At 41.8% G+C, this 26,608-nt stretch overlaps 1 protein-coding gene across 2 annotated transcripts in view; it reads right to left on the reverse strand.

Moving 5' to 3' along the window:
• The window catches only part of ME2 (malic enzyme 2), a 57,782-nt gene extending 48,440 nt beyond the window's left edge, over positions 1-9,342 (reverse strand). The window contains exons 1-2 of one of the 2 annotated variants that reach the window (XM_044242957.1): positions 9,150-9,342; positions 1,236-1,355 (exon numbers count right to left, since the gene is read on the reverse strand). In XM_044242957.1, coding sequence (XP_044098892.1) covers positions 1,236-1,343 — 108 coding nt within the window. In that variant the 5' untranslated portion in view covers positions 1,344-1,355; positions 9,150-9,342. Of the gene's footprint in view, positions 1-1,235; positions 1,356-5,666; positions 5,730-9,149 lie in introns of those variants that run through there. The other variant, XM_044242958.1, reaches the window with a different exon arrangement.
• Between the last annotated feature and the right edge of the window lie 17,266 nt (positions 9,343-26,608).

Raw genomic sequence — 26,608 nt, forward strand, 5'->3', positions numbered from 1 at the left:
AATGGACTTTGAATGAGTTGCATCTTGAAAAGCAAGCAAGATTTGGGGAAGTGAGGCAAAAACAAGAGAGCATTAGAATATCCCTCATTAGGGCGCCTGGGTGGCTCAGTGGGTTAAGCCGCTGCCTTTGGCTCAGGTCATGATCTCCGGGTCCTGGGATCGAGTCCTGCATCAGGCTCTCTGCTCAGCAGGGAGCCTGCTTCCTCCTCCTTCTCTCTCTACCTGCCTCTCTGCCTACTTGTAATCTCTCTCTGTCAAATAAATAAATAAATAAATAAAAGAATATCCCTCATTAAGCTTCATTCAATTCACTACTACCTGCTGAATTCTCATTCTGTCTAAGGTACAAAAATGCAAAAATAAGGCAGTCTGGGTGGCCCCTGGTCAATTTCCCTTTGTAGGCCTGAAATCCTTCAAAACATATCATACTGTACAATTAGTTATCCTCAACCCCCACTATGGGAAATAAATAGCATTGGCAAATTTCTGATGACCGTTGTTTTAAAATAAGTCACACCTTAACCTGTATGCATTATTCCCAAGAGGTAAATTTCACCCATTACAATGAACTCAGTGTATCCTCTTACAAGCTTTCGGTGAGAAATATCTTTCTAGAAATACACATACTTACTAATTACTATCTCCACTAGAAAATAAAGAGGGACTTGCCCACTGAACACAGCTTGGCCATGGAATAAAGGCAAGACTGGGTATCAATAATGCCCATCACTTCTACCCCTAGAGTATAAAGAGGGGCTGGAAGTCTCTCCACCATGAAGCAGTCCTGTGAGATTAATGGGCACAAGCACTTGTGTGCAATGGTCTGTGTCCAAGAAGCTGGGGTGGAGGTACAGACATTAGATAATAGTTCATTTTACAATTTTAACCCCATCTTCCAAGGGCTCCGTTGGATTTGAGCTGGGTAAATCTCAGTATCCCCACTGCCTGAAAGTTCTGGGTAGACTGCTATTCTAGGGATATTTTTGAGCTGAAAGCAGGAAACAAAGTCAATCTTTTTCTGGTAGTAGAATTTGAGTGGTCAAACAGACCCATCAAGTAGCTGTGATTCTTGCCATGTGGAGAAAAGTGGAAAGTCATACAGAAAGAGCAAATAGCTCTGAATAGTTTTAGTATAAAGCTACAAAATTTAAAAAGTTCACACTTTATCAGCCTAAAATATATCAAACCTTTACCAGGAAGAGAGAAAATGTTATATTAGTATTAATGTTACTAACCTTGTTTGTTCTTGGGTTCAACATGAGTGTCTTGCCTTTTTCTTTTATGTGCATATGACGACATGCTAGAGTATAGGGAGTAGCGACTATTCTTAACCGGGACAGCATCTTTCCTTTCACCTGGGGAAAAGGCAGCAGATAACGGATGAGAAACATATTACAGAATGCATGCACATTAGGTATCAGTTTTCAAAAGCAGAGACAGAAAGCTTAATTTTCCACACTTGAAAAAGCTTTATCAAAGCACATTTATGTTTCTACAGGTTGTAACCGTTGTAAAAAAGTAACTGGATGAAGACGACGACTGACTTTTCCTGATAATACGCTAAGCCCCTGGTTAGTCATCACTGTTATTTTGTATGTACTCTATACTACAGTGTGCTAAACACTTATTCTTTTTCTAAGCCACAAGTGTGGCAAGGTATGTATCTCTTGATTGTGAGAGAAAGAAAGAAATCCAGCAATTAAGAAACAAGGTAACATCTAGTAAACAAAGACATATGGTATGGTCCATGTAAATGCGTATGGGAATTTAGGTTGAAGGTCGAAAAGTGAGTTACCAGGAAAGCCTGGAACATAAACATCCAGAGGAAGAGAAGTCATTCAAACTCTTAATCTAGCTGTATAATTTTAATGTATTAATATAGTCAGTGTTTAAAGGTAATATACTAAATATTTTTTTCTTTTCAAAAAACCTGTTACTTAATAAAAAAAAAATACACAAATTGGCTACAAAACATGTTTTTGCCTTTTCACGACCATCACAGACACATGGAAATTTTTCAAAATGGAAAACTCCACATAATACATTGCACATTAAATATTTAAAATAAGAATACAATAGATTCTTCTGCATATCAATTCTCCCACCCAAAATGAACTTGCAAAGCCCATTTATCTTAGTCATTACAAATCATTGCAATTATCCCACAATAAGTTTTTTACTGGAATTTTTACTTGCTTAGAAATCAAGGTTTGTATAGAGTGCAGAAAACCATTACAGTGAGATTATTTTTTAAGTTAATTTTTATGGAAGTGAATTCACACAACAAAACTTGCCGTTTCAAAGTGAACAATTGAGAGGGATTAGAAAACCCATAATGTTGTGCAACCCACCTCTACCTAGTTCCAAAACATCTTCACCATCCCAGAAGGAAACACTACCCATTTAAGCAGTTCTTTCCCTCCTCCAGTGCCTGCAACCAGCAACCTGTTTTCTGTCGTTATGGATTTACCGATTCTGGATATTTCCTATAAATGTGGTGCATAAATGTGTCCACAAAAACAAAAAATTTATATGATTACAAGGACATCAAGAATCACGAGAAGGGGGGCACCTGGGTGGCTCAGCGGGTTAAGCCGCTGCCCTCCGCTCAGGTCATGATCTCAGGGTCCTGGGATCGAGTCCCGCATCGGGCTCTCTGTTCGGCAGGGAGCCTGCTTCCCTCTCTCTCTCTCTCTCTGCCTGCCTCTCCATCTACTTGTGATTTCTCTCTGTCAAATAAATAAATAAAATCTTTAAAAAAAAAAAAAAAAAAGAATCACGAGAGGGGCGCCTGGGTGGCTCAGTGGGTTAAAGACTGTGCTTTCAGTTCAGGTCATGATCCCAGGGTCCTGGGATCGAGCCCCGCATCAGGCTCTCTGCTCTGCAGAGAGCGTGCTTCCTCCTCTCTCTCCCTGTCTGCCTCTCTTGCCTACTTGTAATCTTTGTCAAATAAATAAATAAAATTAAAAAAAAAAAAGAATCACGAGAGATGTGGACCGGGGTGGGAGGACAGGACAGATGTTTAAAGATACAAACTTGCAATGAGAGTCCTAAGAAATAATAAGTCCTAAAGATCTAATGCTTAGTATAGTGAATATAGATAACATTGTATTATAAACATGAGACTTTTTAAGAGACTAGGTCTTAATTGTTCCAACCATTAAAAAAAAAATGATAATTATATAACATGAGAGGTGACAATATCACTACAATGGCAATCATATTATAATACATAAATATATCTAATTAATGTTAAATGCCTTAAATTTATACAATATCATAGGCCAAATATACTTCAGTAATAATAAAAAAGAATTATGAGAGATATACAACAAAATAATTGGGTCACTTTAAAATGTTAGTGAAAGACAAACACTAAGGAACTATTGCAATTTGAAGAAGACTGAGCATATGACAACTAAATGCAAAGCCTGAATAAAAAAAAAAATGCTATCAAGGACATTTATTGGGACAGCTGGCAAAACTAGAAGATATACCGTAGCTTAAATAAAAGTACTGTAAAATTTTAAATTTTCTGTATTTGATAACCATATGGAAGAGATATACTTGTCCTGAAAACACAGTGAAGCATTAAGGACCAAGAAGTATGACATATGCAACCAAAGCCTTTCAAATAATTTCAAAATAAATTTCAAAGACTGAAATGGTAGCACTGATTATGTGTTTGTGTGGTTCTTCCAGCACAGACAGCATTATTTGTCAACACTAAAACTTTGGTACCAAAAAACTGGATTAGTATTCTAGTATATTGGTTAGATAGGCAAATCTACGGTATAGTATAGAATACTTTTTACTTTAAATCAAAGACAATCTGAAAAAAAATTATTTTGTCATCAGTACTTGTGGTATGATGAGAAATATATCTTGGGGGGCTCAGTCAGTTAAATGTCTGACTCTTGATTTCTGCTCAGGTCATGATCTCACGATCCTGAGGCTGGGCCCCAAGACAGGCTCCAGGGTGGAGTCTGCTTCAGATTCACTGCCTCTCACTCTCCCTCTGCACCCTCTCCATGAATAAATAAATAAAATCTTTTTTAAAAAAAGAAATATATTTGGTTTTTGTCCCCAGTTTCTGAAACAGAGCTCCTAAAAATCTTTTGAATTTCCTGAATGATAGAGGAGTATTTTTTGTTACTCATAAGAAGACACTTTTGATCACATTTGAGTTTATGCTTATGAGATGACCTAGGGTGGACCACTGCAAAGCCTCAGATAGAGCTGGTCACCAGAAACACCAGGTAATTAGAGAGTAGAAATTTACTACCCGCCCCTCCAGAACCTCCAGAACCTCCAGAAAGGGAAGTGGGCAGGGGCTCTTTTTAACAAGATCTATTGAGCTTTCATGTTGATGAACACATCTAGGTGCTGGGGGATGGCACACTCAGGTAGGACAAGTAAGCTCTATGCCTCTCCACCCCCACCCCCATCAATACCTAGTTCTATGTATCCCTTCCATCTGTTCCTGAGTTGTATCCTTTTATAATAAACCAGCAAATGTAAGTAAGTCTGTGTGCCATTATAGCAAATCATCGAAACAGAGGGGGTTGTGCGAAGCCTCAATTTATAGGGAGTTGGTCAGAAGTATGCGTCACAACCTGGGACTTAGTATTGTCATCTCAAGTAGGGGCTGTCTTTTGGGACCTAATCCTTAACCTATGGGATCTGAAGCTATCTCCATATGGACAGTGTCAGAATTAAGTTACATCAAAGCAAACCCAATCAGCATCTGCTGAGAACTGGAGAATTGCGGAAGGGGACGGGGGAGAAGTCCCACATTTAGTGGCCAGAAGAATTGACACTTCAAGTAAGGAAGATTAAAATTTTTCCTTAGGGGCGCCTGGGTGGCTCAGTGGGTTAAGCCGCTGCCTTCGGCTCAGGTCATGATCTCAGGGTCCTGGGATCGAGTCCCGCATCGGGCTCTCTGCTCAGCGGGGAGCCTGCTTCCTCCTCTCTCTCTCTCTGCCTGCCTCTCTGCCTACTTGTGATCTCTCTCTCTCTGTCAAATAAATAAATAAATAAATAAAATCTTTAAAAAAAAAATTTTTTTCCTTAGTACTTAACTTAAGAGCAGTATTCTAATACATGAAATCTATTTTCAGTTCCTGGTGAGTTTTGCTTCTACCTAATACTGAATTTAGTCTGTATAATAAAGATAACACCACTTGTCAAATCCACCTTATAGATAATCATGATGATCAAATGAGACTATATGCAAAAAAGTATTATAATTAAAGAATGTTTAATCACTAAAATTACTTTGTTAGTGAGTGATAGAGAATAAAATAAAATGTAAAGGTAACTTTAATAGTGTCTTGAAAACAGTGGTCGTAAGTTAAAAAAAGAATTAAGGAAAAAAAAATCTGCCAAAACTAAAACCAAGGAATAAGAGATAGACAGGGAGGCTTAAATACCAGTAATAAAGAACAATGAGAGGCAACAAGATAAAACGCTGTTATGCAGGTGGGTTGGAAGGAGAACTCTCAGAATGAGTGAAGTAAAAATAGGAACCAAAAGGCAGCGTTTGATTTTTAATTGACATGTAAAATCAAGCCGCTTGCTTCCTTGACAGCTTCTGGAATACTGAGATCTGCCTCTGGTTTCTCGCCCCCCGTGTGTCTTTCACATGGCCTTGCCCTGGAACTTACTCTCTGGTGTTTACAAGCTGGACCGGGACAGAAACTGCTAGGCCACTGGCTGCTGGAGACAACTCTCCCTGGCCCCCTACTTGGGGTTAAAGGAGGTCACTGCAAGGGAGACACAAATTAGAGGTCATGACTGAGTGCAATGAGCACAAGCTCTGCAGTCCAACTGGGATAGGAATCTGGACTCAGCTCATCACCGCTTTGGATGCGGCTGTGTCACCCAGGCATTCCCAACAGCTTGTGAATTGGTGTTAGCCTGGGACACATTTCTCATTGCTGTGTGGCCAAATGAGAAAAACTGAACAATGCAACATAGTCCTTCATAAAACAAAATTCTCTTTGTTTTCCAATTCTAATTTTGATCTTCTTAGCTGTTTGGTGATAAAAACGTCTTTTCTTTTATGAAAAGATGGTGATAGTAGATTGCAATAGTTCTTAAAAGAGTCCTTAACCTTAATAGAATTAAAAGTTGGCAGTGTATGTCTGGTCCCAATTGTCCCCCTATACACACTTGCCCATCAAGTCCAAAAGTCTCAGGACTGCCTCAGAAGCCTCATTTCTCTCATCAATGAAACAAGGGAGAGGGAACTCTGGTTTGCAGAGCTGAGTAGTAAGGATGATATTTACAAAGTATCAAGCAATTAAGGCCTCTATCATCATCATAAAGAGCCTGACTACTTGACATGAAAGTTTATTCAATAAAATCCATATCCAGGCAGTTCAGCAGAGTAGTCAAAGGCAAGCTCTGGAATCAAACTACTGGGTTTAAATCCTGGTTTGGCCAATTCTTACTCTGATTTTGAGTAAGTCTGTTGCAGTTTTCTAATCACTCAAATGCAGATAATAACAGGACCTACTAAACAGTGCCATTTTAAGATTTTAATTAGATCATCTGTGTAAGGTGCTTATCAGACGAGATCGGGCGCGTTCAGGGTGGTATGGCCGTAGACTGTAAGGTGCTTATCACAGTGCCCTCTAAGTGCTCTATAAATGTTAGTTCTTTAAGCACTATTAGTAGTAGTGACAGACTGTGGTGCTCAGATGTGTTCTGAATGCCTGTTAGTTTCTGCATCAATATCTTCTACTGTGAAATCCTTGAAGCTATAAGGATACTCATGGTTAGCACTTATTTAAACTATTTCAAATTAAATCTCTAGGTCAGTAATTAGAATTTGGATGATATACAGAGCCAGGCAACATCAAATGTCATTCTGAACAACATCTACAGAATCAATATAGTATTTTTCATTACTTTTGCAATTTGTACACATTAAGCAAAGCAAATATAATATATCGCCATATAACCAAAACGATGACTTTAAAATAAAAGTTAACTTTTTATAAAATACATTTCTAGGAAATTAAATGTAGAATGATTTTGATAGTATGAATTTTGTCCTCCTTCTAAAAATGATCCTCAGTAAACAACTATAGGTTTCAATTATTATTTATGTTTTAAAATATAACTAAATTTGGGGTGCCTGAGTGGCTTTGTCGGTTAAGTATCTGTCTTGATTTTAGCTCAGGTTTCAATCTTAGGGTCATGAATTCAAGCCCCAAGTTGGGTGTGGATCCTACTTAAAAAATAAATAAATAAATGAAATATGACTAAGTTTGTCGAAAATTCACCAACATAAATTAGAATTTATTTTAGTTTAACTTAATATAAAATTTAATATAGTTAATAATAACTTATTTTTATAGGAAACTTGATACAAGTTATACATGAGCAACTTTATAGGAGTTAATTTGCAAGAGAAATTCTTAAATGGTAAATTAGGTTTTCTTTTATGAATTTTTGACGTATTTCCATAACAAGTGTATTTTAAAAGACAAAAACACCCTGTAAGATAAACCTGTGAGTAGTTCTTTCTCAGAAGTAAGTACTGAGCAAGAGTATATTTAATTCTCAAGAGAATGAAGAACTTCTACAAATGCATAGCCAACATTTCCTTAATATATGATAAAAGTTCTATCAGCATATCTGGGCTCTATGCTTAACTTTTAATTAAGTCTTTATAACTACCATAAGATAGCCAAACACTGATTGCAAATCAAAGTCCAAAGCTAATTAAAGGTCCAACATTAGAAGACAAGAGTTAAGCTGTTTTTTTCTGTATTTCTGCAAACCATGTAACATAGTATCATGTAACTTGGTTTTAGTAGTTACACAATAGATTTTACATACACATACACATACAAATACACACACAGGGGGAAGGTGGGGAGAGGAAAGTGCAGGCAAATGTTTCTTCTCAAATTTCCAGGATGCCTGGAAACTAAAGAATAAATTCATGAGTAATTAAGAGTAAAATTAATAAGTACAACATTGCAATTACTTGAACAACAGGAACAATGCTTAAGGAGCGAGTAAGCTGGAGCTGTTTTGTTAAATTGCCTGAGTTCTAATCCAGACTTGGCCACCTATAAAATCTGTGATCTTGCGCAAGTTACTTAACCTTCTTAAGCCTTAGTTTCTTCATTTGTTAAGTAGAAATAACAGTACCAACCTCAAAGAGTTATTTTGAGATGATTCATGTACAGAACAATGTCAGGCCCAGAACTGACAATTAAAACGTGCTTCTATTGTTAGCAATTGCAACACTAAAAGAAACAACAATGCTATTAACTATTCTGCTTAGAAGCAGCTGCCACAAGCATTAGGAAAATAAATCAGATAAGGAGATAACGCATTTTGTAAGGAAGCACTACTGCTAAGATGTATCATTTTGATCATGCTTCTCATCAAAAGGCAACATGTTTTCTAAAATTGTTTTTGTAACCACGAAAGAAGTCAATTCCTGGACCGCAAATGTAACACCACCACACAAGCAGAGGTGGTCATCACAGTGTCAAAGAAACACCTGCCAGTTCTGGTCTATTTATGCCATTTCACACGAATGGGCAGAACTGTCCAAACGTAGAACTTTCTAGCTTGTAGCAAACTTCCTTTAAAGAGAGGAACGAACAATCGCGCGCGCGCGCGCGCACACACACACACACACACACACACACAGCCTAATTCCTGTCATTAATTCATCCTTGCAGAAGAAGATTTAATAAAAGGTATCAAGCCACAAAATCGTTCTTTAAAGGGCGCAGGAGAGAGCGATGCTCGCGGTCTGGAAGCCACAGGACCTCATCCCAGGGCAGCAAGGGCGCCGCCCTGGGACCAGCGGGTCGAGAAACGGGAAAGTCGCGCCCCGAAACCGTGCCCGGGAAAAAGCCGCGGCGCTCGTATTGGGGACCGCCGCGACCTGACCGCTCCCCCGCCCTCCCCCGGGCTCGGGGAGCCGCTTCCCTTCGCCTCGCCCCGCCCATCCGCCAAGCGGGTCCCTGCCCGCCGCCCGCGCAAAGCCGGCGGCGGGTCCGCAATGGGGTGGGCGGGCCGGGCGGGAGGAGGCCTCCCCCGCTGCGCTCCCGGAGCCCCCGCCCCGGCCCCGCCACGCCAGGCCGCCTGCAACCGCGTGCTGCGCGGAGCCTTACCCGAAGTCTCGGCCCGCGACAGGTGGTGCTGCCGGCGGAGAGGCCGCGGCCCTGCCGCCCACACAGGCGATGCTCAGCGGCGGCCGAGTCCGCCCCCCTCTTCCCTGAGCTTCGCAGAGCTGGCGCTAGCTCAGGTCCCAACAGGCAGGGGCGGCAGACAACCGGCGAGGTAGCCAGGCAGGCGGCGTAGTGAGCCAGGGAGGCGGGCCGGCGCGGCCCGGCGGAGACTGACAGGCACGCGGACCAATGCGGAGGCGGAAAGTCGTCCCGGGGGCGGGGCTCCGGCCGCCACTTCGCGGCTGGCGCGCCCAAGTTCCTTCCCCTCCCTCCCTCCCCCCCCCACCCCCCGGCCCCAGGACCTTCCTGGATCTGGTTCTTTGAGGTTACTGTTTAGAGGCCGGCGCGCGCCCGTGGGGACGCGATCTCGAGAAATGCGAGAGGGGCCGTGTAGAGTTGAAGGAGTCCGCAGCAGACCCAGGTGACGCCCGTTGTTCCACGAAAGGAGCGGGGGCTAGTTTACCGCGGACCCCGCATCCCCCGAGGTGTCGGGGTACTCTAGGGGGGATGGCTACACGTTCGCGCGAGAAGAGGCTCTGCGCAGGCGCGGGCGGGCCCGGGAAATCCGCGGGTACCAGTCTTGAGCCCCAGGGGACGAGAGGAAGGCTGGGAGTTTAGGTCCATCAGGGACAGCGAGCGGAGACAGGAGAAGATGAAGGAGAGATTAAGAGCTGGATACAGGTCAGGTGGCTGGAGAAGCGGAATAGGTGGGACCGGGAATGTGAGGCCTCTGCACTTAAGGAACGCTTTCTATTTCTGAGCTATTTTTGTTTCTGTGCCTAGGCCTCCATCTTCTGCAGAATTCTTTGCCACTCTCCACGCCTGCTGGCACAGTTACCGGCCCGCAGGGGATTTACTAATCTCTATCATCACAGTCACCATAAATAGATGTTCAATGTCCTCTCTCAGAAAAGCACTGGAACACTAAATTGTCATCTTTGAAAGCAGCGAGGACTGTACCTTAGTACCCCTTGACCCACTCACGGTTATGACATTGGAGGATTTTTCTTCACTCTTGTTTCAGAAAAATCTTATCACCAAAAATTTTTTGCTATAAATGAGTTTGTGCACTTTTGAAAGTATGATAATGATAATTTTATTATTTTTAAAAGATTTTATTTTTAAGTAATCTCTACATCCAAAGTGGGGCTCAAACTCAGAACCCCTAGATCCTGAGTTGCATGCGCCCTGGACTGAGTCAGCCAGGCGCCCCTGCGAATGATAATCTTAAGGTGAAGATATAAAGGATGCAAAAAGAGTCAAGGAACATGGAATAAGAAAACTGAAAGTGATGGAAACGTAAAATAGAGAAAATTGAGTGGAAGTAGAGAACAGTGCATTGTCCCTTCCTAAACACTGGCAATTACATAAAATCTGGAGCAACCAGGCCACTGGGAACATCAAAGGGCGGGCATGTTTGGGAACACTGTAGTTAGATGATAAATGATAGGTATGGCTGCTATAGTCAGCACCACAGTAAAAAGGACTGTATATAAGCATCACCTCAGATAACCCTGCTCGCCAGACATTGTCAAGAACATCAAACTGAATGAGGGAAATTTCAAAAAGTACAAGCATCATAAATACTTCATTAGGAGTGGTAAAATTGTTTTGTCTTTGAAAGCCAGTTTGTCCTACATTTGAATAACCCTGGTCTGAAGCGCTGTAGAGAGCTATCATGGATGGGACTGATTTTGGTTAAATTCAGGTCATTTCATTCCTTAAATGAAGTATTTGCTACCGTCAAGAAGGCAGATACTGCTATTTGGATGGCCCACCCCAATTCATATATCCTCCTGAGACACTTCGGTGATTGGCCTGAGGCTTCCTACCCAAGACAGTAACATATGGCTATTGGGCACTTGAAAGGTAGCTTGTCTAAACTGAGATACAGACAGACTATGAAAACAATACAAAAAAAGAATGTAAAATGTGTATCTTGATTTGATTTTTTTTACTTGATTTTTAAAGTATTAGTCACACATGAGAAAAATTTGGGGGTATTTTTGGTTAAATATGTTATTGAAATTAATTTCCTCTCTTTTTGACTTTTTTAAAACATAGTTACTAGAAAATGTAAGATTTTATATGTGGCTCCCATTTGTGGCTTGCATTATATATCAGCTGGACAGTGCTAGTCCAAGAAGAACCTGTTCAAGTCCTATACATGGAAGCTGCTGGGTGGGACTTACAGAAACGCTTTTAAAAATAGGCTCAGCTGGTGTGTACTTTGGCTTTTTGCTTCATTCCACTTCTTGCCTGAAAAGTTTGAAGGCATGGCACCCATCTTTGGACCATAAGATGACAAGCAAATGGATGAAGGTATATACTCTAAAGATATTGGCAGAATTAAAGACCTTGGATCCCTGGTAGTATTGTTGAGTCACATTCAGCCTTGGCACCTAGCCTTATATTTCTTATTTTGTGAAATAAGCCTCTGTGTAAACCAACTCAAATAGGGTTTTCTGTTGTTTGGGGCTAAAAATAATTTCTAACAAATATTGTTAAAATGCACAAAGATCTTGTTTCCTGCCATAATATCTTAGTTCATACTTTTTTCTTTAGAATAGCTCATAACTCAAATGGAGGATAGCAAATCTAAAGTAGTAGTAGCAGCAGTAGGAGTAATGATAATAATAGGTTTTCTACACATCTGTTTTCAGTTATGTGGAAAATTTCCCACCAGTTACAGAGTAATGGCCACGTCATGTAACCTAGGAGCTGTATCCTTCACAGTAGTTCTCACCTGTAGAAACCAGTAGAGGAAACCTTGGGAGGTTTTACACTTTATGTCTCTATGAATGATTACTCATGTTTTCCAATTACATTTGTTTTCCTCCTCTTGTATTGTCCAGACCAAGAATATAATACACATAAGAGGTCACCAAGTACGTGTTACATGAAAGAACATGTTAATTGCTATATTAACTTTTCCATTTTGTATGTGTGCGTTGAAGAAGAGAACTTTCTTGTTCCAACTTGCCTAGTTTTAGGTTTTCCATTTCCTGGATGTTCCTTAAGAGAATGAAAGAACTTCTCCTAAAGGCAGGGTTCTCTCCAGTAAATGGAATTATCTGACAATCCTTTCTAGAAGTATAGCTGAATAAGAAATGTAGCTCCTGGGGTGCCTGGACAGCTCAGTCAGTTAAGCATCTACCTGCCTTAGGCTCAGGTCATGATTCCAGGGTCCTGGGATCCAGCCGCACATCGTTGGGCTCCCTGTTCAGCAGGGAGTCTGCTTTTCCCTCTCCCTGTACCCCTCCTCCCAGCTTGTGCTGTCTTCCTTTCTTTCTGCTCTCTCTCAAATAAGTAAATCTCTAAAAAAGAAAGAAAGAAAAGAAAAGAAATGTAATTCCAAGCAGAGTACAGATTATCTGCCAATTAAATGTCCCCCTTATGGATAACCTGGGAATGACAGAAGGAAGATTGTTGAGATTCTTAAGGACCTCTGTCTAGGTAAAGTGAAGTATGTGTACAAATTAGCTGAACAAATGCCTCAGTTCTTCAACAGTTTTTTGCTTTTGTTTTTGGTTTTTGTTTGTTTGCTTCCTTATTTTATTGAAGAGTTTGGGACACTTTGGGAGTTTGAAATAACGGAGTTCACGTACTATTGCACTCTTTTAGAAAGTCACTCCGCAGCTTTCTCCTGTCATGTAGGTACTATTAAACTTTCTCTCCCTATTGCAAAGGTCACTGGAAGGAGGAAGTGTGATAAAAAATATACAGCAGCTTTGGGGTGCCTGGGTGCTAGCGTGGCTCAGTCGTTAAACGTCTATCTTCGACTCAGGTCATGATCTCAGGGTCCTGGGATTGAGTCCTCTATGGGCTCCCTGCTCAGTGGGGAGCCTGCTTCTCTCTCCTCCCTGTTCCTGCCCTCTCTCACAATCTATATCTCTCTCAAATAAATAAATAAAATCTTTTTTAAAAAAAAACTCTAAAAATATACAACAGCTTTGTAAAGTCAAAAGAATACAAATGCAAAGTATTCTCATTCTGGTTCCCTGCCTAGCATATAGATGATGTTCAATAAATAATGATTAGCATTCATTGAGCACTTATTTGCTAAACATTATTCTAAACAATGTTCCTTATTTATACTAAGATCATTTAATTGTCTCGACAATACTATGATGTAGGTATAATTATTATTCCCATTTTACATATGGGAAATCTGAGGATTTAGAGGTTGATTCGTCTAAGAAAAAAAGGATACAGACTGTGTTGTACAAACTCTGAATATTTTTGAATATTGTTATGTACAGGTCAATGTCCTGGAAAGTCCAGAAAAAGCATTTGGCACTTTATGCCACTGCAGCACCCCCCCACCTAGGAAGTGGGAAGGCCTTTCCCACTTAAGCTATTAAAAGCTTCTTCATAAGTCAAGGACAAATTCTAATCTCACCTCTTCAGTAAAGCCTGGTGTGATGGTATGTAAATACACATTGGGATTACCTGGGAACACTTAAAAAAAAAGTCTATTCTATACTAATTAAATAAAAATCTTCTGATATGGGACTCCAGCACCCATGTTTCTTAATAATTCTCCTATATTTCTTTTTTAATTACTCATATAGTAAAATTTCCATGAGAGTAGGGGCTTATAAAAACTATAAAAAATTATTTCTTCCTCTATTCCTTTCAAGCCCTCACATATGATTAATGTTTGATTAATTAATAGGCAGGTTTGGAAATGTCAACATCTTCCTTGTTCCAAGGAAGGAGTTCTCAGAGTATGAATCTAGATCACCATCATCATAACCGTCACCACCACTACCACCATCATTTGGGAACTGGGGAACTTGTTAGAAAGGTGACTACTTGGGCCCCACCCCAGGCCTACCAAATCAGGAATTCTGGGGTGGGGGTCCAGCGCTGTGTGTTTTGACAAACCTACCAGTTGCTCTGGATACACACTCAAGTTTAAGAACCATTGTCTGCTGCCATGCGTTGATCAAGAATCTAATTTATGGGGGCGCCTGGGTGGCTCAGTGGGTTAAAGCCTCTGCCTTCAGCTCAGGTCATGATCCCAGGGTCCTGGGATCCAGCCCCGCATCCGGCTCTCTGCTCAGCAGGGAGCCTGCTTCCTCCTCTCTCTCCGCCTGCCTCTCTGCCTACTTGTGATCTCTGTCTGTCAAATAAATAAATAAAATCTTTAAAAAAAAAAAAAAAGAATCTAATTTATGTTTTTGTGTAGCATTTCCGACTGAGAAGATCTCGCTGGGAAACAAGAATGAAAAAGATACAATGCTTGCCCTGGCAGAGTCTACATTATAATATGGAGACAAAACATTTACTCATGTAAATGTAATTTAATAAACAATGTGTTGTTAAGTATTTACAGGTGAGGTGACAGGATCATGATGTGTTGGGTTTGTTTTAAATGATTCTAGGGAAGGTTGGCTGGGTGGCTTAGTCAGTTCAGTGCCAACTTTTGTCTTCGACTCAAGTTGGGATCTAAGGATCCTGGGGTATAACCCTGCGTTGGGCTTCAGGTTCAGCACAGGGTCTGCTAAAGTTTCTCTCTTCCTCTCCCTCTGCCCTCACCCTGTCACTCACTTCCCCCACCCCCTCTCTGTCTCTCTCCCTCTCTCTCTCTAAAATAAATGAATAGATCTTTAAAAAAATTATTCTAGGGGTAAAAATGGGAATTGATGAAACAAGACTGGCAAAATGATATTATTGAGGTTTGGTGATATCTTTAAGGGAGTTTATTATACTATATTCTCCACTTTTTGTATAATTGAACATTTCATTATAAAAAAATTTTAAGGCGGGGCTCCTGGGTGGCTCAGTGGTTTAAGCCTCTGCCTTCGGCTCAGGTCATGGTCTCAGAGTCCTGGAATTGAGCCCTGCATCAGGCTCTCTGCTCAGCAGGGAGCCTCCTTCCCCCTCTCTCCCTGCCTGCTACTCTGCCTACTTGTGATCTCTCTCTGTCAAATAAATAAATAAAAATCTTTTTAAAAATTTAAGGCAATATGTGAAAAATAAGCTCAAAATGCTGTAGTAGTTCAAAAGAAGCAACTGTTTCTTATACCTGGATTACCTAGAAAGCTCTGTGGACGATATAATACGAGAGCAAGTCTTGACTTAGGTAGAAAAATATCCTTAAGTAATGTATTACCTACAACTCCGCAAACTCTGATCCATAATTTTTGTGGTGACAGAATTTATTTTTTGGCAAATAAGAGTTGTCACAAAGCTATTTATGGTCTATATTTCCCCAATATAATGTAAATATTTGTGTTTATGTTACTGTTCTTACCTATTTGTATAGTACATATTCTGTAATGACGACTAATGTTTTTATGAGGCACGCTGCCCTAGACCCCACTGCAGGTAGAATTTAACATACAGTATATGCTCCTTTAATGTATTTTCGAATCCAGAATTTTCCAAGTTCTCAAGTCCAACTGGCTCCAAGGGCTTCATCCATTTGTATGATCCAAAAATGCAGTCCTTATAGTACAATGAATTAGTGGAAGGCTATGTATAGTTCTTAACTTCAGTTTTGTTGAAATTAAGCAGATAATTTATTACTTAAATGTTATAATACTCAAGCTAAATTTATTGTGCATTCACAAAGAATGTCATAACATTTTATTTGATGCCATGAGCACAAAAACAACTGGGTGAGTTATAAGAACTTAGTTTTTAAGGAGAAATTGTTGACAATGGAGGTCAATAAAGTGGTTAGCTTTAAAAATTTGTTTATTTTAGGGATGCCTGGGTGGCTCAGTGGGTTAAGCCTCTGCCTTCAGCTCAGGTCATGATCTCAGGGTCCTGGGATCGAGCCCTGCATTGGGCTTTCTGCTCAGCGGGGAGCCTATTTCCCCTCCTTCTTTCTCTGCCGGCTTGTGATCTCTGTCTGTCAAATAAATAAATAAAAATCTTAAAAAGAAAAAGATTTGTTTATTTTAGAGAGAAAGAGAGCATGAACGGGAGAAGCAGAAGGAGAGAGAGAAAGAATCTCAGGCAAACTCTGCACAGAGACTAGAGCCCGTCTCGGGCCTCAGTCTTGTGACCCTGAGATCATGACCTGAGCCAAAACCAGGAGTCGGACATTCATATGACTGTGCCACCTAGGTGCCCCAAGAGGTTAGCTTTAATGGGGGAGTTGGGGTTGGCTGAAAAGAAACAAGGGAGCATTCTATATGTCAACCTGCATGATGACTACACAGGTGTACATGTAGGTTAAAGTTTACCACACTTGAATGAGGTGCTTTACACATCTCACTGCATGAATTTTAGATCTACCCCAACCCATGTATAAAATAAACCATTTTCATTGTGCATTGCTTTTCATTTTGATGTCAATGCCTCTGAACTTGGTTGTGAATCTTACACCCTCATTTTGGGCTTCTTCCTTGGTGTCCTCCACTGGACCCTCTCAGAAAAAGCAAGGGACCATTGCTGGCTGTCCAGAGTGTAGCTCACCAGGCCTTGCAGGTTGTCAAATGACAGACAACATACAAGCCTGGAAAGAAGGCACAAGCTCTTCCAAGAAAGGTAGGTTACAAGGCAGGGGATCAGGGAAAACAAGGTGCCAAGACCCAAATTATTGGAAAAGTAGTAGGAGGAAATAGGAATAGGGCTTGGTCACTAAACAAATAGAGAAGGACATGGGTGTGGATAAGTTTGTGTGAGTCCTGTGGTTTTGGAAGCTGAGGCTGCCATCTCAGGCTTTGTCACCGGTTTGGCCAGTTCACCTATGAAGTGGGAGGAGCCTTAAAGGGACAGACTTCCAGGGCACACCTGGTCAGGTAACTTCCTTATAAAGCTCTTCAATAGGCAGCTTAAAGTGTTCTATATGCCAGTTATCTCAAGATGGACACACGTTTGCCCACCTTTCTCAAAATTAAAGGAAGATGCTTGGAAAAACATCAGGACCAATTACCATGAAAATAGAGCAACTTTATCTCATCTAAGCACAAGTGTGTTTTCTTAAGGAAAATCCATATGATTGAGTTTTCAGAGAGTGACAGAAGGTCATTCTCCTTATAAAGAGAATATATGTGGTAGACGCGTTGGTTTTAGGTTGGCACATCGTCTAGAGCAAAAGCGGATAGATTGTGCTAATCACATGTTTAGGTTTACACAACTCCATCTGCCTTAGACTAGAAAACATTAATCATGAATGCTGACTGCACCACTGGGAATTATCTTACAATAAATTAGGGTCCTTAAAAATGCAAACTCTTTAAAAATACAAGAGAAAATAAACAGTGTATTTGAAGGCATTTATGCCAGACACTGCAGAAACAAGCTTCCAGTCAGCCTAGTTTGGAAGTGACACAAGCATTTGATGCTTAAAATAAAAGGCATTTGGTATAGGTAAGTACTATCATTAAAAAACAATGCTGTTTTAAAATACAAGGAAGTACCAATGATAGTAATTACTGCTAAAAAGCAGTACTATTTTAAAAATAATTAATATAATGTAACTTATCAGGCTGTCTGCTAAAAGAGTAAACTAACACCATAATAAGCAGTAATTAATACCATAATAAGCAGTCCCTTCATTACCAAAATATCTTAAGGAAAGTTCTAGAAAATTTTGTGAAAAACAAAGAAGTTACCATCATAGGCTTATTAACAATAGAAGAATCTTTACTCCTTAAAGAAAATAACATTTTGGTGTTTATGGATAATATTTTACCTCTTGATTTTCCTCTAGGACTTAAGTAATCTGGAGAGAGTAAAATTTGCTAGTGTCATGTCATTGTGGAAGTACCTTCTTTCTTTTATGAAGGTGATTCAGTCTTCCTAATGCCACCTCTAAAATTTTCTAAGGTCAATGTTAGCTCGGTGTTACTCATTCTAAATCTTAGTCTGGCTCCATCATTAGCTATAAGCTCTTAAGAGAGGACTGGAAGAGCAGCAACATTGGCATCACCAGACTGTTAGAAAAATGAAATCTGGGTCCTACCCAGACCTACTACACCAGAATCAATCCAACACGGCCAGGTGGTTCCATGCACATTAACATTTGAGAAGCACAAAGAACCTCTGAAGTTCTAGATTATGTTAATTCATGTTGCTGTGAATGAATTTTTGTTTCTAGAAATCTATGAAACTTTATCCTCAAGAAGTTCCTGTGCCAAGGCAAATGTAGTTGCTCTTTCCTTCCTGTACTGAGAATATGTTATGTTTAAACCACGGGCAGCACAATTTTATTCTTCATTCACCAGATATGTAGTTATGGTCTAGATACCAGGTAGAAATGTGTTCCAAATAGAATGTAGGCAAGGTCTCTGTCTGGTGTCAGGAGGGGAAAAAAATCCCAGAAATGTTTGCCTTGGTCACCCAAATAGCATTCCTGGTATCTTGAGCATTACTGTACATACAGTAATAGACCCTGCACACTTCATAGTTCTTAGACCACTTGGGATAAAAATGTACCTCTGAGATTCTATCTCTTGAGGGCAGTACTGGGACATTTTTCTACAAAGTGTTCAAAATTTCTGTGGCCAAGAGAGTAGCTACCGGGCACCTGGGTGGCTCAGTCCTTAAGCATCTGCTTCCGCTCAGGTCATGATCTCAGAGTCCCGGGATTGAGCCCCGCATCGCGCTCCCTGCTCTGTGGGAAGCTGCTTCTCTGTCTCCCATTCTCCTGGCTGTGCTCCCTCTCTTGCTGTGTCTCTCTCTGTCAAATAAATAAATTTAAAAAGAGAGAGAGAGAGTAGCTACAATAGATACAGTAATTTAAGAAAGCCATGAATTAATAAATTGGGTTTGTTTATCCAATATATTTTCCTACTGGGCAGTAAATGGTGGATTCTTTGGCACAAGGGATATTAGGATCCTAAAAACAGCTTTAATATTGTTTAGTCAAAGATTTTATATCTTTTAGGACAACAAGGTGTCGTCTAACCATAGAAGAAATCTGCCAGGCATGCCTTCCCACCCTTTACTATTTGGCTTTAGACCTGCTAGTTTTCTGAAATGTTTCTCAAAGTGAATCATCTCCCCTGCCAGCTGCACTCCTCGGCTGGGAATTCTTTCACATGTCCTTTCCATGGCCACTGGTTACCTCATGAATGTCTGGGGACCCCAGGGCCTCCCTGGACATTTGACTCAGTGCTGATGTTTCACATTAGAACTTGGCCATCTTGGGGTCTGTACCAATTCCAGCAATTAACTGGAGAATTCTGTGTTAATAGGTATCCAAAGGAAGTCGAATATCTTTTCTTCTTTGCACTTGAACCAAAAGTATATTGCACAGAAGATTAGAGAATAAGGTACACCTGGGTGGCTCAGTCAGTTGAGTGTCTGCCTTCTACTCAGGTCATGGTCCCAGAGTCTTGGGATCACCCCCAAGTTGGGCTTCCTGCTCAGCGGGGAGCCTACTTCTCCCTCCATCTGCCACTCCCCCTGCTAGTGCTCTTTCTCATACAAATAAATAAACAAAATCTTAAAAATATATATAGAGAGAATAAAAGATTAGTCCTAAACAACACAACTTTGGAAAATTATATCTAGATTCCAGCTTATTAAGGGCACCAAATGGTGCAAACATAATCTCTTGTTCATATTTTTGTGCCTGCAGCTAGAAATGAACCATAAGCTTTATTCATAAAACACCAGATCAGAGTGTCTTCATCATCTTTTATTCAATGGACATTACCAACAGTCTGGTGAAGCCTAGAGACTCTTCAGAATTTTTTTTTTTAATTTATGAAATAAAGCATGTAGAATAACCAAAGAATCTAATTACAATAAAATAAGATCAAAATATTTTTTAACAATTGTATTTATTTGAGATAGAGAATGAGAGAGAGAGAGCACGATTTGGGGGCAGAGACAGAGGGAGAAGCAGGTTCCCTGCTAAGTAGGGAGTCCGTCTTGGGGCTCCATCCCAGGACCCTGGGATCATGACCTGAGTTGAAAACAGATGGTTAACCTACTGAGCCACCCAGGTGCCTCCAAAATATTTTTAAATTCTAAATTCCTGATACAATAATGCACATACTACTTTATAATACATTAAATAAAAATCTAGCAACTAGTAATATAACTAGTCTAGTTATAGACTAGTAATATAACTAATCTAGTTATAGACTAGCTATATAGACTAGTCTAATAACTAATAATGATGAATATAAATGATATTTGAAAGTATCTGCAACAATTGTAATGTGGTATGAAAAATCTGGGGCTTCTGTTAGTCCTAGAAGTTTGTTGCTTTCATCTATAATTGAACAAAATGCATGCTAAGTTCCAGTTAGAGATAGTGAAAATAAACATTTTTTTCTCTTTTTAAAAAATTTTATTTTTCCTTTATTTGAGAAAGAGAAAGAGAGTGAGAAAGCACAAGTTGTGGGGGGAGGATAGAGGGAGAACCAGGCGCCCTGCTGAGCAGGGAGCCCGATGTGGGGCTCAGCCCCAGGACCCTGGGCCATGACTTGAGCCGAACTGACTGAGTCACTGAAGTGCCCCAACATATTTTTCTCAATCCAAATTCTCCTACCACCTGTGGTTAGGAGCCCCTGGAGGGGTGCCTGGGTGGCTCAGTAGTTAAGTGCCTGCCTTTGGCTAAGGTGATGATCTCAAAATCCTGGAATCGAGCCCCCCATAGGACTCCCTGCTCAGGGGGGAGCCTGCTTCTCCCTCCCCCGCTCCCCCTGCTTGTCCCCTTTCTCTCTCTCTCTCTCTCTCTCTGTGTCAAATAAATAAACGAAATCCTTAAAAAAATTAAAAAAAAAAAAAGAAAGAAAGAAAGAAACACCCCCCCCCATACAGGACAGTTTTTACTCAAGTTCAGCTAAGAACCTCCTTCTACCTGTCAGCAATTTAGGAGTTCAACTTCTGATACTGGAAAATGATTTCCTGTAGCAGTTTCTTTTGTCAGAGCTCCAGTTTCAGGGATAAGCGGAGACATTCCCTGTCAACAGGTCTTTTGTGACAGTGAATTATACAGTAAGTTCTACTCCATTTCAATTTATTGAGCTATACCTGGGACAGTGGCACCTGGGCTTTCCTGTGGCCCAATGATTCACCATTATGACACAAACTTGGATGTACCTGGTTCGCATTGCAGAGGTTGCTTTCAACTTGAAAATTGGCCAAATTTCCCAGCCTCCCAGGTTGATAATTTAGGAAACTTCCCTTAGTCATCTTCTGCTCCTCGTTAAGAGGAATTTGTTCATGTCTCTCCTTGTGCCAGAGGCACATACTGCTAGACCTGTTAAAAAAGTAATTTACTACTGACATTCTCACTCTTGGAGTAATTGTTCTAGAATACGTTTTTGAAAACCTGCCATGAGGATTTTTTTTTAAGCATTTTACAATTTTTTTCTTGATAGAAAAATGTATCTTAGCTCCTTTTGTGAAGAAAAATGACTTGTTCATATTTTTTATTTCATCCACATTTTCAGAGTAGACATGAAAAGCAACTATCATCCTTCTGTAAGTTTGGAAAGGGATAGAATTTTATTTCACACCAGCTGTGAAAATAACATTCAAAAAACATTATGCCAACAATGAGAAAAGGGAAACTGAATATTTGGTCATGAATTCAGCCCATTCTGTTCTTATTAGGGTGGAAAGGAGAAGCGAGAAGAAAATAAGAGAGGGAACGTTCTGGTACACATTTTACTCCACCCAAATGGGGGAGCTTGACTTGTCTCCACAGTATTTAGCCATTTCAACGAAGAGTCTACAGCTTTAGGGGCGCCTGGGTGGCTCAGTGGGTTGGGCCGCTGCCTTCGGCTCAGGTCATGGTCTCAGGGTCCTGGGATCGAGTCCCACATCGGGCTCTCTGCTTGGCGGAGAGCCTGCTTCCCTCTCTCTCTCTCTGCCTGCCTCTCCTTCTACTTGTGATTTCTCTCTGTCAAATAAATAAATAAAATCTTTAAAAAAAAAAAAAAAAGAGTCTACAGCTTTGTTTGCTCCTATGAAACCAGTCCCTTCCCTTTTTTTTTTAAATTTAAATTCAATTAACATATAATATAGTATTAGCTTCAGAGGTCGAGTTTAGTGATTCATCAGTCTTATATAATACCTCTTATGGTTTCTCTCCCTCCCCAAGATATGGTTTCATCTTGTTTTATTTTCCCCTCCCTTCCCCTACGATCCTCTGTCTTGTTTCTTAAATTCCACATATGAATGAACCCACATGATAATTGTCTTTCTCTGATTTACTTATTTTGCCCAATATAATACCTTCTAGTTCCATCCATATCATTGCAGTTGACAAGATTTCATTTTTTTGATGGCTGAGTGATATTCCATTGTATATATATGCCTCATCTCTTTTACCCATTCATCTGCCAATGGACATCTAGGCTCTTTCCATAGTTTGGCTATTGTGGACACTGCTGCTATGAACATTGGGGTGCACCTGCTCCTTCAGATCACTACATTTGTATTTTGGGGATAAATACCCAGTAGTGCAATTACTGGGTCATAGGGTAGGTTTATTTTCAACTTTTTGAGGAACCTCCATGCTGTTTTCCAGAGTGGCTACACCAGCTTGCATTCCCACCAGCAGTGTAAGAGGGTTCCCCTTTCTCTGCATCCTGGCCAACATCTGTCATTTCTCGACTTCTTAATTTGAGCCACTCTGACTGGTGTGAGGTGGATCTCGTGGTGGGAACCTTCCTTATTGTGTATAGTCTGGCTTCCTTCTCCACAGCTTTATTAAAACTGCAAAACTTGCTCTTTTTTACCACAAAAAAACCTTTTTAAAAATATTTTATTTATTTGTTTCTTTAGAGAGACAGAGAGTAGAGGGGGGAGGACAGGACAAAGCACGGAGCCAACACGGGCCTCAATCCCGTGACCCCAAGATCATGACCTGAGCCAAAACTAAGAGTCAGATGCTCTACCCACTGGGTCACCCAGGCACCCCAAACCCTTTTTTAAATCCTCAACTTCCTTATTCTTCTAGCAAAATTTGCCCCAGCTGGCCTTCACCCCCTTCTTGAAACCCTTTCTTTGGCACCTGTGGCACAATCCTCTCCATCATTGGCCTCCCATTTGCCATCTCTTTCTCCTATTGCCCCATAAAGAAGGGTGATCTCTGAGGTTCAATACTAAGCTAATCCATCATGAAGGCTTACGAGTCTGGGTCGTATGCTGCAAATTTTCACCTTTGATCCTGGTCTTTCCTTCCCAAGTTTCTGTTCATTCAAAAAGCATTTTTAGAGTGTCTGCTTGCTTTCACACAAAAACTGCCATTTAGGCAGCTGTGTGAGTTCCAGGCAGGCAAGAGGAAAGTCTGACTGGACACTGAGGAGGCTGTGAAATGGACAGGGGAACCGAACGAAGGCCTGAGCTGGGACAGTGGTACAGACGGGGCAGAGGGGACAAAGGGCACTTCAGAGGTACTAGGGGGTTGAAGGAGCCAGTGAAGTGAGGAGGACCCCCCCCCCAGGCTTCTGGAATAGCTCCCTCGCAGAAACGAAGCCACCAGCTGAGAAAGGGAACAGAGGAATAGAAGCAGGCTGAGGGGAGAGATAACAAGGCCCATCTGTACCCTGTTTCCTTCAAGAACTACCAGGGTGGAGCTTTCTAGCCCGCAACTGAAGGGACAGTGCATCTGAAGCTCGGTCAGAGGTCGGCACTGGGTGGCAGATCGGGGTGTCAGCACGCACAGGTGGTGGCCGGAGCTGTGAGAGCTCAATCCCAGGAAACTGAGACCACTCCCGGGAAGTAGACTGAGGGAGAAGAGTGGACCCAGGGAGGAGCCCCGGCTGGTCCTTTGTGCCCTGTCACTCAGCTCCCAGTCACCCTCTATGGTGCTCTTAGAGGCCATGGCCAGAGTGGCAAGCGGCTTGCTCCCCAGTCTCCCTTGCCAGGTGGATGCCCTCTGGCTTCTGCCCACAGAGCCATGAAGGGAAAACAGGAAGGTATGAGGAGGACAGAATGGACTCTCTTCCTGCTTCTAATTGTTGTCATTGTCACTCAAGTCACAGAAGATGACCACAGTGCCAGCCTCAGACTTCTTCACTGACTCCCAGCCCTGGCCGATCAGAACTACCAGCATCCGCAGGCTGAGGGCCATGCGTGGGGGGTCCAAGGACCGTGCAGCAGAGCAGGGCTTCCTGAGAGCCTCTCGTCACCGGCGTCGGTGGTGACGGTCATCCTCACCTCTTCCTTTGTTGCCCAGCCCTGTGGGAGGAGCGGCAGTGACTGACCGCGCAGTCACTGATTCGGGCTCCCTCAACATTCCCCTTCTTACTCTGTCAGCTTCCCAACATCTGTGGCGCCAACAGCCCACTGAACACCCTCTCTTTGGAAGGTGGTTTCTGTTTTTCTAATTGGATGCTGATGGACACAGACCACTAGGGCAGGCGGAGGGAGACCTTGGAAGGAAGGAAACGGAGAAGGTGGGAGAAGGAAGGCAACAGCAGGAAGCGGAGTGAGAATGAGGACAGTACCTCGTGGCAACAGTGTAGCAGAGAGCCTCAGGAAGGAGGAAACGATAAGCTTTTAAAAAACGAAGGAGATGGGGCGCCTGGGTGGCTCAGTGGGTAAAGCCTCTGCCTTCGGCTCAGGTCATGATCCCGGGGTCCTGGGATCGAGTCCCGCATTGGGCTCTCTGCTCTGCGGGAAGCCTGCTTCCTCCTCTCTCTCTGCCTGCCTCTCTGCCTACTTGTGATCTCTGTCTGTCAAATAAATAAATAAAAATCTTAAAAAAAATTAAAAAAACAAAACAAACAAACAAAAAAACCCGAAGGAGATGATATGATCCAGCTGCTTCTGGGTATGCCTCTGAAGGAACTGAAAACAGGGTCCCAAGGAGGGGTTTGTACATGTGTGTTCATAGCACACAAGTGTCCATTAACAGATGAATGGAAATGCAGAACGCGGCCCATCCACACGGCGGGATATGATTCAGCTTTAGTGAGGAAGGACCTTCTGACACATGACAGGATGGATGAACCTTAAGGACATTATGCTGAGTGAAATAAGCCAGTCACAAAAAGACAAAAAGGTACGTAGAGCAGTCAAATTCATAGAAACCAGAAAGTAGAAGGTGGTTGCCAGGGCTGGGGAGAATGTGGTACAGAGTTAGTTTTGGAAGGTGGTTATGTAACAGTGTGAATGTACTTAACCTTCTTAAACTGACACTTAAAGATGGTTAAGACTGGAAATTTTATGTGACATGCATTTTACTGCAAAAAAAATAAGTAGAGCAGAGAGTTCTGGGAAAATAAAAATTATACATATCAATTTGTAGGAGAAAGGCTCTATGAGTTAGTGGAGGAGAAAGTCCGACGGCTGTGGGTTGAGGAGCAAGTGTGGGATGAGACAGTAGAGACTGACTCTTCTGGGAAGTTTGGACAAGCAGGGGAAGAGAGGTTGGACCGAGGCTAAGACGACTGTGAGGCCAAGGGAGGTCAAAGAAGAAAAGGTGGAGAAGGTTTAGGAGCTGAAAGAAGGGGGCCTTAGAGGAGGAGAGGTGACCTGTGGTGCTATGAGGGAGCAGAGGAAGATGGGACCTGGCCTTGGGGTCTTGGGCAGAAGGGATGGCTGATTCTCTGTTGTGGGAGGACAAGCAGGGAGGAGGGGGACATACTGATACATGTATAGATGACAGGGACACGGGGGAAAGCATGTGTGATGGTCTGGAGGTTTTCTCTACAACGTAGGAGGCAACAGAGAGGGACCCTGGGCAGGTGAGTTTGGGATCACAGGTCTGTAAGTACTCTCTGCAAGGCTGAAAATTTTTTCTCTGGAAACTAGCTAAGCATGAAGGTGGATGAGGTTGGGGTGTTGTCTGAGAGAGGTTACAGAGAGAAGGAGTACAGGGGAATCGGAAGTGCGGGTAAGAACAGGATTTAGATGATCAGCCACGGAGTCTAGGGTGACTTGGGGAGATGGAGAAACCTGGGAGAACTAATAAAAGGTTGAAAGAAAAGAAAAAGATCAAGGGACTGATGTTTCCAAAAGGCTTACTCCAAAAGGGAGTAAGAGAACTGGAAGCTGGGGAGGCTGGAGAATCACAAGCAGAAAGTGGGCTCTGGAGGGGCAGAGCATTTGTCTGAGATGGTAGGATTGGTGCCATTCAGGGGGACAAATGCACTGGGGGTCACAGGCCCTATTGAGGGGCTGCGTTAAAGAGTTGGGATGAAAGGCAAGACGGAGCCAAGTCAGCAGAGAACATCTCCAACTGGATGGATGTCTCACTGTGGCTCATATTTGTGGGTCCAACATCAAGCCCAGCTTACTTCCCTCCATGGGCCACTCCTCTCAACTGTGCCACTTCTGTAAATGTCACATCTCTCTAGATCCATCGTGTCATGAAGGAAATGGGTCTAGGAGTTAGGACACTTATTAGCCAGAGACCATAAATGATTCTCTCAGCATCTTATAGAACTTAGCTCTGCCAGGTTGCTCTGAAGACCAACTAAATGGGCATGTGAGAGCACCCAAGTGTGTAATTCGAAATCTGATAA

The sequence above is a fragment of the Neovison vison genome, chromosome 3 (assembly GCF_020171115.1).
Source record: "Neovison vison isolate M4711 chromosome 3, ASM_NN_V1, whole genome shotgun sequence".
Lineage (NCBI taxonomy): Eukaryota > Metazoa > Chordata > Mammalia > Carnivora > Mustelidae > Neogale > Neogale vison.